We start from the raw sequence: 12,062 nt of genomic DNA, 5'->3' as shown, positions 1-12,062 counted from the left end.
TGAAAAACTGAAAATTCGGGACACCGGGTTATGGCGACCCCACTTTTAAGGTAACATTTGGAGCACTGGCTGTGTGAACGCGAACTCCCCCATTCCTGCCCCCACCCAAGCACACCCGGAGTACACATCAGAGCAACCCGACTAGTCTGCAAACGGCGTCACAGAGCAGTACGTACCAGCGCTCTGCTGCTTGTTTACTTATGTTGCTTCGGCAGTGACCGAGGGCCGCAGTCTGACTCGGTCCTGTCAGCACACAGTGAGGGCTAGGGCATCTGCGCCAATCAAACATGGCTAGGGGACTCTTGCCCCAATACTATTCCAGACACCCTGTACATCGATCATACGCAGGGGTTCCGTGTTAATCCACACGGTGCTATGCAAGGCCTCCCACCGGCACACCATGTAAAAAGGTAACTCACGTGTACAAGCCAACTACCCAGGATTTCTCTTAAGTACAGCCAGGCTACCCTACCCTCCCTTCCCCTGATGTCCATCTCTCACTTAGGCATGGCTTTGTTTGTCCCGAAATCCTGTGCTTCGCTCCACGGATCACCGCGCTCTCTCCGCCACCTAAGAGTCGCCGTTGGAAGTAGCGTCCCTGTCCCGCGACTGTCTGCGCAGCCTGTTGCAGACTCTACGTCGTAGGGACAGAAGACAGACCCGCTAGAACCAAACTTGCATCAGAACGAAGCTATCCCAGTCTTGAAATAGTGTTACTTTGTTTTTCACTCGAAAGATAAAAGTAAAACGCAATAAGTAATGTATAACGTTTAATTGTTTATATTTTTCACAGTTTTAAATAGCGCGACCTCCACGCAAGGGCATCGGAGGGCTTTACCTAAGAACCAGTATAAGGACCTCGCTGTCGCCGGAGCATGGGGATTTCTTGTCTTTATGGGGCCATGTGTTTGAAACACATGGCCCCATAAAGATAAGAAAGCTTTCACGACACAGGGAAGTCAGACGAGCCCATCCAAGTGGGCCGTCTGAAAGAGCCAAAAGTAAACATCACAAACTGCTCTTTCCCAATGGCTGGCCACCGTTTTGCATAAACGGTGACGCCAGCCAATGGGAAAGAGGGGTGGGGCTTAAAGCCCTTTACAGAACTTACTCCAAATCATTAAATCTCGCCAGCGAGACTGCGCATGTGCGACTCCCACGCCAGCCGAGACCTAAAAATGAATACCAATATGTCAAGAAGAAAAATAAATGAAACAGGAAATTCCAGTGAATGAAAGCGATGTATAACAACTTAATTCAATCTATTTAAATTGCCTTGCATTCAAACTCTAAATAAATCATTAACTTTACAAATACATGTTTCTTCAAAAACACATTGCTTTATGAGCCCAATGCATTTCGAGCCTGTGCCTATTCCTGAGGAGGCGTAGCAATGCATGAATTGTTTCTTTCTTCTCTCATTTTCATATTGTTATGGATACAGATTGAATACTCAAGGTCATGCCAGCAAAAAGAAAAAGATGCTTCCTCATGCAGTTCATTTGTGACTTGGTTAAATGTTAAACCAGGTCCTTATGGATTTCAGAGTGGATAAACCCCAGCACTTAACTAATTAGGGAAATCGTCAGATGTTTTGAAGCACCCTAAACCCTACAATAGCCCTTGGGCTGGATTACACAGTAAACCAAATGCGATCGCTGTATACATTGTGTATGTACCCCCACACAATTGTTGCTAAGGATGTTAAGCTTATCTCAGAAAGGTATATGACACAATCTTCATGAATGTCTGAACTCGGATCTGTAACCACAAGTGTCCCTGCAAAATACCTCCCATTTCAGAGTTACTGATTTCAAGACCTGCTCTCTTGTTGCAGGTAAAAGTATCATCATCATAATGCAATATTGGGCCTGTATGGTTTTATTCCTTACCAATTTAGCTCCTTACAAATATACACTGACCCAAGTATATTGGTACTAATAAGTCTAATAGGATCACAAATAATCTGTGTCTCTCATTTAAAAATAATCTCTTACTTGAAGGCAGAAAGGGGACAGATTTGTATATATTTATACTGTTATGTTTCATAGGGGTACCCCAATATAGGCCCAGGTAGTAACCAAACCTTTCACCTATACTTCCCCTGCCTTTACTACGTAACGGTTCTTGGTACTGACCTTTTACCTAGTTTTGATACTGCTTACAGGATGTGGGGTGCTCTCCAAAAAGTAGCCTCATTCGTTATGCACGAGGATTCTTGGAATCTCAGCAGGACTACCATCTCCTGCATAATAACTATGTATAAGGGCCATTCCTTTCATCATCCTAGTCCGACATGACACAGCAAGTTAGATCGCCTGAGGGTACCACTTTGAGTATATAAACACCATATCTTTGCTGAGGCAGGGAGAGGAGAAAAAGGACTTCCATGCTGACACACTGACGCAAGGCGCCATGGTTCCCGCATGCAGACACTCCAGCTCGCAGTGGTCCGACATCCCTCGCGGGGTGTCCATCTCAAGACAAAAACGGGGTCACAGTCTCTCACTTTAGGTAATGGGGTTGACTTTATCCTAGAGGGATTCTTGGCTATAGGTAGGTACACCTAGTTAGGGTCTCATCATAGGGGTACACTTTATTAGTGTCATGTATTTTTTTTATACCTGCCTGTATTCAATGTTTTAGCACTAAGGCAGGAATCTACCATCCTTTTACTTTGCTGGTGCTCATAATCATTTATATATGTTTCTGTCTTATTGTTGTTTCAGCACACCTATTTTACACTAGAATGATGCTGGTTCAATAAATGCTTATTGAAAACGTCCCCACCGTTTATTCTGTGTATCTCTCTGAGACAAAGTGAGCACGAGTGACCGAGCGAAACGTACTGCACTGTTTCCAGGATCCCTGATGGGACAGAGCTGTCATGTTCGATAGTTGCCAATAACTATTCTCTCCTTGGTAAGAGGGGTTTCTAGTGGCACTGTGAGCTAGCTGGTATACGACAAACATACCCAGTGAGGGTGTCTGGAATCAGTCTGGACACCAATCCCACAGTCTATGTTGTCTAAACGTGCAGATCCTATATAAGGTTATAGGAACTACACCACAATACTTACTAGGCCCTTCTGATTAAACAGGCCTTATACCATCTTTTGGTGTAGCTCATATATAAAGCACTCTAGTTGCAAGAAAGTTTCCACCCACATCGGTGTGTTAAAGGGCCACAGTACACCGGATCACTTGGAATTATCAAGATGTGCACTGGTTGGTTCACTGAGGTAGTGACATAATGCAAGTGTAAAAAGGCCTCTTGGTATTAGGAGGGAACAACCAAAGTTGGTATTACTAAGCCCATTTATTGTTTGTTCATTGCAAAACACTGAAAAGAAACAACGATAGGGCTATAAATATACTTTGTGTGAATTAATACCTACTCATACTGGGAAAAAACTAATTGATGTTGGAGTTTGTCCATAATTTTTAAACAGATGATGCAACTTTCAAACCACAAACCTTCCTCCCAAGATCCTAACATTTCTAAAAGATAAAAAAGCAGGTCAATGCAGTATGCTCCTGTGGAGCACTCAGTCCAAAGGAACTATAATTGGACACAACAAGATCAAATTAAATAAAATCTAAGACTGGGCTGTCCTTAAGACCTGCACAATAGAGGGCTATAGAATCTGGAGATGGTGTTGAAGCCAAATGGAAGTTGGAGTCACCGTGGACATAATCAATTATGGATCTACCTACCCCCCCGGCCCCAAAAATAAAAAAGTTAGTAGTGCTTTCCTAGTTAAGAATCTGTAACTGGAAACAATTGGTTAACTACGATGAGAGTAAAACAACTCTCAGTAGGCAACGCGTTTCCTCCACAACAGCATGGAATAAATTAGCAATGTAGGGACAATTAACATGCCAATAACCTAGCAAGCACATCACTGACTAACGTTCCCCACAAGGCACACCAATCACCCTCAAAACTGTCATACTAAGCACTCCTCAAATTCTTTAACATGTTGCCCCAATCACCACATCACTCTACATATTGCTCCATTCAGAACTACAATGGTTAAGCCAATCAACCCATACCAATTTCCCATGCCACGGAATGATGCACCTGCAGGTCACTACAATTAATTAAACACTACATGCCAAGCAAATCAACCCATAGATGTTAGGTCAATACCCCTTTATGCCAAGCTAATCACTCCAATGCATGGCACACCAAGGACAATATCCGCATTTAATTTTAATAACACCCATGTGTCGCACTAATCCATTCACCCCACCCTGCAAGTCACACCACAGTTTTGAATAGTTCATCTCTATTTCTCAAAAAATTGTTCCTAAAGAACATTCAACATGGATGACTACTCCTAGAAAACTGTAAATGAAGGATTACATCTCTTAAATACATGGTCAACATTTTTTTCAATAAGCTGCATATAAATGTACTAATAAAATATCTTACAGACCAGCTCCAGCAGGTAACCTTTGGTAGATCTCCTTCACCTCCTCGTGTTTGGCTTTTCCTTTGTCTACACTTTGTTTCCGCATTTCTGCCATTTCGATACACCACTCCTCAAACTTGCAGTTATCAAGTTCCACTAGCTTTTGAAGGAAAACTGCAAGAACAAAAATAAGAAAGGTCTCAGTGGCAGGATGCCTATGCCTGGAGATTTCATTAATGAAGCAAACATGCATGTTTTTCTGCAGCTCCCTTTACCTACAACCAGTGTAGAAATATTTTATATCCTCTGGAACAATTTTGGACAATTGCAAATTAATAACATTTAATAGCAGGATTGTGCCTACTCTTACAGTCACTCTCGAACACTTGTAACGCTGAAACTATGACACCGAAGCAGGTAGGCTCTTCTTGTTTTCTTTGTAGCTCTATATTTAATTTGTATAATATCTAGTTACTTTAATGGTGTTGTTTTCATTGTAAAGAATTGTGTGGGCATTCAGGTTATTAACATTTGTTTAAAGTTGCACAGGCGTTGAATTTATAACTCCATACCACCTCCTAGACCTAGAGTAAGTCTGAAATGCCATCAGAGTCAAGTGCAAAAACGAAGTACAATGCTATCTAGATGGAGCATAAAAGTATTGTGGCCGTGGAACACCAGTGGGAAACATAAAACACTCAGTTAAGGGCTGGTAATGTTTGATTGCAATTAAACCTAATGAAACAGCCTCATAATCCTCACAGAGTTAGATCAGTATTTTGATTAGCCCTTTATACCTCACTCATGCTGTAGATCTTCTATTGAAACTCCTGCAGCAAGTAATCCCATTCTCTCATACAGCGCAGTTGTACTGTAAAAATGTTCTGAAGAAATTCATCTACATAGTGCAGCCATTATAAGCAGTTAAACAAACATAAAAATAAACGGCTGTTGACCCAACGATTAGACCTGAAATGTTGGCACCAATTAAATATTATTATTATTAAAAAGTTCTTATAGAGCACACATCTACCCACAACGGTCTTTCCGGCGCTGACAGGACAAGTGAGAAAATGTACTGGTTAGATGAACGGGCAAGTTTTCAAATACTTCCTAAAACTTAGCAGGTTTGTGTTTGATCGAGATGAATAGGAAGTGAGTTCCAGAGCTTAGAAACCTGGTAAATGAATGAGAGACCCCCACATCTAGATATCTTGATTCTAGGGACAACAAGATGGAAGAGGTTGATCGATCTCAGCTCAGTTTGGCCGCTCGATATACAGGGTGATAAGGTGAAGACGGATATGTGGGCCAGGCGAATGTGTTATCCTATGGGCAATACATGAGACCTTTAATTCTATTCATTTGTTTATAAGCAGCCGATGGAGTTGAGCTAGAGCGGATAGTGCTGATTGCATTCTGGGCAAGCCCAGCAGTGCTCGAGCCACAGCATTCTGAGTGACGTGCAACTCTCTGATAACATATGAGGGGATGCCTAGATAAAGAGAATTGCCATAGTCGAGACAGGAAAGTACCGGGCCTTGAACCACCGTCCTACAACATTCCATAGAGAGCCACCTGAGTGTCTTCCGAAGAGATCTTAAGAGGTATAAGAAGGAACCAGCAACTTTCTTTGCCTGACAGCTGATGGTTAGATCTTTGTCAAAAATGACTCCAAGGCGCTTTACTTCTGGTTTGGGGGGACACTTCCTAAAGCACGGTGGCTAGTATAATTGATCCCAGAGCAAGGGATTGTTTCTGATCAGAATTACCTCTGTTTTATTTCCAATTAGCTTGAGACAGCTTGTCGCCATCCAACTGGTCACCTGTTCCAGACAGATAGTGAGTCTTTCGAAACCTGCGTCAGTGTTCGGTGACGGAGTGTCAACGATGTGAGTGTCATCCGCATAGGACACCATGGTAGAACCTAAGGCACAAATGATGTCTGATAGAGGCCAGACGTGCGTACACATTAAAAATCGTAGGGCTCAGCTTAGAGCCCTGCGGCAATTTACACTCAAGCCGAAGTGTCTCCGATAGAAAAGGCCCTTTACTGACTTGAAGAACAAGTAACTTACCTTCGGTAACGATATATCTGTAAGAGACATAGATTAGTTATAGATTCCTTACCATAGAATTACCCCAAGGCATCAGACTGGATCCAGAAAGTTTTTTCGGTAGCAGTACCCCTGCGTTTTCGAAAGGTGCCGTCGGTCGGCTCCGCGTTCGTCGTTAGTGTCGTGGTCGCAGGGGTGACGTCATGATAGCTACTTAGAGGCCGCCATTGCGCGCTGACCGTTGTTCTGTACACGACTTTCCACGCCAGAAGCGCAGAGCCATGCAAGCCACTGACCACTGGTGCACAAAACTAGGGCCCTGAAAGGAAGTCCTTAAGCCTAGAAATCAGTTCGCAGAACAGGGAGGATGGGTGGGGCGGTAAGAAATCTATAACTAATCTATGTCTCTCACAGATATATCGTTACCGAATTTAAGTAACTTGTTCATCTGAAAGAGACATTTATAGATTCCTTACCTTAGAATAGATATCCCAGCAATACCAACCCCGGAGGTGGGTCTGCGAACCAAGTTCACACCAGAAAGTACTGGAGAACAGAACGGCCAAAGAAGCCGTCTCTCCAGACTTGGCTGTCCAGGCAGGAGTGTTTTGTGAATGTGTGGAGCAATGCCCACGGAGCTGCCTGACAGATGTCATTAAGAGGGACTCCACGTCCCAAAGCAGTGGTAGCTGCCATCGCCCTGGTAGAATGGGCGCATTAACCCCACTGGAGGCTCCTTCTTTGCCAAGGAATAGCTTGCTTTGATGCACAAAATTACCCATCTAAAAATGGTCGGTTTGTGCACGGCCCGACCTTTTTTGGCATCCCCGTAGCCAACAAAGAGCTGGTCATCCACCCGGATTTGCTTTGTGCGATCCAAATAAAATGAAAGCTCGGATTTTGGATCCAGACTGTGGAGCCTCTCTTCCTCTTTGGAAGGACGCGGAAAGAAGGTGAGCAAAGTGCTTGTCTGTCCAATGTGGAAAGAAGTAACCACTTTATGAAGGAAGGAAGGACGAGTTTGAAGGACAACCTTGTCTGGATGAACTGCCAGAAAGGGAAATGCTACTTACCAGTATGCATCTGTTCTTGGCACGTAGAGCTGCAGATCCACAAACTAAGCATAGATTGCCATCTGGTGTTGGGCCCGGATGTTTGCATTTGTTTTTGTCTTGGAAAAGTCTTTGGAAGTCACAAGATAGGTGACTCCTCCTTTGGATGATGGAGCCGATGCCCATGCGCACTATCTTCATTCATTGTTTTTCGCCAGCAGGGAAATGATTGAGTTTTATGAGAAACAGAAAAGATGCCCATGTATGCTGTATCTAAATGAGATAATACTGGTACAGATAAAGGTAGCCGGGGAGGTGGGTGGGCGTGTGTGGATCTGCAGCTCTACATGCCAAGAACATATGCATACTGGTAAGTAGCATTTCCAGTTCGAGGCATATGAGCTGCAGATCACACACTAAGCATAGATTGTATAGCAGTACTCCTTAGCGGTGACCACCAGTATCTGTTGCAGTAGTTTGAAATTATTTTTTGAGTACGGCCTGGCCCACACTAGCTTGCTGTTTTGTTTGCACATCTACACATTAGTGTTTTGTGAATGTGTGCGGTGTAGACCATGTAGCTGCTTTGCAGATGTCATGTAAGGGAATGTTCCCTAAAAATGCCATAGAAGCCCCTATCTTTCGGGTAGAGTGGGCTTTAGGGAGAACTGACAATGTTCGTTTTGCTTTGTGATAGCAAATCTGTATGCATTTGACAATCCACCTTGCTATCCCAGATTTTGGGGTTGCCTTTATGTGGTGGTGAGAAGGATACGAAAAGCTGTTTTGTCTTGCGAAAAGGTTTTGTTCTTTCAATGTAATAAAGCAGTGCTCTCTTGACATCTAGAGTGTGGAGAGCTCTTTCTGCTACTGTCTGTGGTTGCGAGAAAAATACGGGCACCTCCACAGACTGATTGAGGTGGAAGGGAGAAATAACTTTAAGGAGGAATTTAGGATTAGTTCATAGAAAAACCTTATTATGATGTATCTGTAAGAAAGGTTCCTGAATGGTTAGTACTTGAAGCTCACTAACTCTTGTAAGAGAAGTGATGGCTACTAAAAAAGCAACCTTCCATGTTAAAAACTGTAGCTCACATTTATGTAGGGGTTCAAATGGAGGACCCATTAGTATTGTGAGAATGATGTTTAAATTCCACATGGGTGAGGGTGGTACTCTGGGAGGAATTATTCTTTTGAGGCCTTCCATAAATGCTTTGATGGCAGGTACTCTGAAAAGTGATAAGTGTTGCCTATTTTGTAAATAGGCCGCTTTGGCAGCGAGGTGCAACCTAATAGATGTATAAGCCAAGTTACACCTTTGGAGATGTAGTAGGTAACCTATGATGTGTTGGATAGACACATCTAGAGGATTGATGGTGTTGTTATGACAATATACAACACATTTTTTCCACTTAGCTGCATAGCAGGCCCTAGTGTTGGGACGTCTAGCCTCCTTAATAATGTTCATACAGTCAGGGGGAAGGTTAAGGTAACCAAATTCTAAGACCTCAGGAGCCAGATCGCAAGGTTGAGCGTAGCTGGGTCCGGGTGTCTGATCTCTCCACGGTTCTGGGTTAAAAGGCGTGGGGGGACGTGCAGTTTTTGGTGCGGAACCACAGAGAGTTCCATTAATGTGGTGTACCACGGTTGTCTGGCCCAAGTTGGAGCAACTAGAATGAGAGTCAGTGAGTATTGCTGTAGCTTTCGCACCACCAATGGAATGAGTGAGAGATGCAGAAAAGCGTAGGCAAATCTGCCTGACCAATTCATCCATATCGCATTGCCTTTGGACAATGGGTGTGGGAATCTGGCGGCAAAGCTTGGGCATTTGGCATTTTCGTGTGTGGCAAAGAGGTCTATGTGTGGTTGGCCTGACATTTGAAAAAATGGTTGAAGAACTTGTGGATGAAGTTCCCACTCGTGAATCTGTTGCGTTTGACGGCTTAACAGATCGGCTATGTTGTTTTGGACTCCCGGGAAATGTTGGGCTAGGAGAAAAATGTTCTGCGGTACAGCCCATCTCCATATGCTTTTTGCTAGATGAGAGAGCTGTAGAGAATGCGTCCCGCCTTGTTTCTGTATGTAATACATGGCCGTCATGTTGTCCATGCGGACTAGGACAGCCTTGCCTGATATTTGCTTTTGGAATGCCTTTAGGGCTAGGAATATAACTAGTAACTCCAGGTGGTTGATGTGGAGTAATTACTGTTGAGTAGTCCACCTGCCCTGCATGGTGTGATGTAAAAGATCAGCTCCCCAGCCGGAGAGCGATGCGCCCGCTGTCAGGACAATTTGTGGAACTGGCTCTAGGAACAGTCGCCCTTTGGAAAGGTTTTTGGTGTTCCACCACTGCAGAGAGTGGTGAGTGCGACCGTCTACCTGACCTTGAGCCTGGTTCCATTGGCGTGCTAGGCACTCTTGGAGAGCACGCATCTGGAGTCTTGGGTGAGGCACTATGAATATGCAAGAGGTGTGAGAAAGTGCCATCTTTCTTGCATGGTATGCCCCCACTTTTCCTTCCCTAAAACTGCATGACAGCCTAAACCCAATTGGCATCTCTGGCCACAGGTCAGCCCCTGGTAAATGGTACCATAGGCACCCAGGTCACTGTGACCAGAGAAGGCCCCTAAGGGCTGCAGCACTTATTGTGCCACCCTTAGAGGGCCTGTACCCTGACACACACACACTGCCTTTGCAGGCTGAGTGTCTTGGTGCAGAACAAAACAGAGAGTCGACATGGCACACATCCCTGTGTGCCATGCCCACTACACACACTGCCCTGGCATACCTCAGGCACCCCTCTAGCTGGGTGCCCTATACCAGTGGTGTGGGCACAGGTGCGTGAGCCCTGTACCCCTACAGTACCCAGGTCCATTCCTGGGCACTGTAAGTGCAGTGCTGCCATTAAGAGTATATGGTGCTGGGAGGTCGTCCACACGAACTCCACAGCACCATGATGGCTACACTGAAGACTGAGAAGTTTGGTATCAAACTTCTCAGCACATTAAACCTGCACTGATGCCAGTGTGGGAAGTAATGTACAAATGCACAACAGAGGGCAACTTAGAGTTACCCCTGAACCTAACCTACAATCCACGTCTTGTCAGAGGGGCTGCATAGGCTGCCACACAGCAGACATGTTGCTGGACCCCTGGGAAGAGAGCCATCCGCTCTCCTGGGCCTGCAACAATGCACAACCTGGGCAAGGTGCTAGGTCTCCTCCCCCAGGATGGGTATGGGAAGCTTCAAAGGCATGCCTCCTTTGTGAGCTTCTCCAGGCCACTTGCTGTACTCAGCAACTGGCCCCCACCGGTTCTGACCCCCACTCTGGCGGGAGGACTGGCGGGAACCCCAAGGGAGGAAAGGGGGTGTGCCAGCCTCTGCCAACCCCACCCCTCAGGTGGGGGAGGCGAGGTGAAGCATATCCCCGGGCTCTCGCCATCTTGAAGATGGGGAGCCCTGCCCAATCAGGATTAGGCTACTGCCCCCCTCCCACAGGAGAGTGGCAGGATAGGGGGTGTACCCGCCCCAGGGAAGGGACCCATTGGTCCCTGCCCTTTACCTACCAGTAATGCCCCTAAATTTTGTATTTAGGGGCACCCTGAACCATCCTTCCTCAGGTCCCGATTCCGAAACAAGCAAGAAGATCAAGAAACAAGAACACCTGCCGGGCAGCTGCTAACAAGAGGAAGACACCAACTGATTTGGCCCCAGCACTACAGGCCTGTCGACCCTCGAACCTGCTCCTGCTAAACCCCGGCGTCTCCAGTGGTCAGCAACCTCAAAAACCCCGGAGGACCGGACTGCCTTGTGACTTTACAAAGACTGGGACTCCCACGAGCAGTGGTCCTGCTCAACAACAAGCAACAACCCCTGGCACCAGCCAGGAACCGCAAACCCTGCACACTCTGCATCCGCCAAGCCTGGCCTGTGCCTGAGTGGACAAGGACCACGAGGACGTCCCCCCAGCGACTGTGACCCAGAATCCAGCACCCTAGGACCCACCTCGACGCTCTTGACGACGCCTGCAGCCTCAGAACCAGGGACCCTCCGACCGCGACCAACAGAGGGTAAGATTTCCAGAAGCCAAAAGGCACCCCTGCACCCGGCGCCCTGCGACCCCCTGTGGCCACCTATCCTCCAACTTCCCAACTTACCTCTCGAAGTGGTGGTCGCACCTGAAGAATCTTCGTCCCTGAGCCTGCAGCCTTTGTTCGTCACTCACCTTCTCCATTGAAATCCATTGAGCGCCCAACGGCTCAAAAGCACCCTGCATCCAGCCGCCCGAGTACCCCTGGGAGTGCAACCTCTATCCTAATCTACTTCCCCACTTGCCCTGAGCAAGTGACCAGAAGACCAGCTCCCACAGCCGCGTGACCTGCTTGCCAGCAGCCACCAACCAAAGGCACCCTGCTCGCCATAGGATAACATTGGGCCTAACTCTCTCTGCACCCGGCTGCCCCTGTGCCGCTGAGGGTGTAACTACTGTACCTACCTGACCCTGGGAGACCCCCGAGTCTATGCCCAGAACCTTA

General features: G+C 46.2%; 1 protein-coding gene across 2 annotated transcripts in view; it reads right to left on the bottom strand.

Moving 5' to 3' along the window:
* Positions 1-12,062, bottom strand: part of USP48 (ubiquitin specific peptidase 48) — a 782,973-nt gene that overhangs the window by 481,694 nt on the left and 289,217 nt on the right. For both annotated transcript variants that reach the window (XM_085608904.1, XM_085608905.1), the window contains exon 11: positions 4,443-4,592. In XM_085608904.1, coding sequence (XP_085465030.1) covers positions 4,443-4,592 — 150 coding nt within the window. The remainder of the gene's footprint in view (positions 1-4,442; positions 4,593-12,062) is intronic.

This window comes from Triturus cristatus, chromosome 1_2, assembly GCF_964204655.1.
Source record: "Triturus cristatus chromosome 1_2, aTriCri1.1, whole genome shotgun sequence".
In the NCBI taxonomy this organism is placed as follows: Eukaryota; Metazoa; Chordata; class Amphibia; order Caudata; family Salamandridae; genus Triturus; species Triturus cristatus.
The sequence above is the reverse complement of the archived record's forward strand: the minus strand, read 5'-3'. Positions and strand labels throughout refer to the sequence as shown.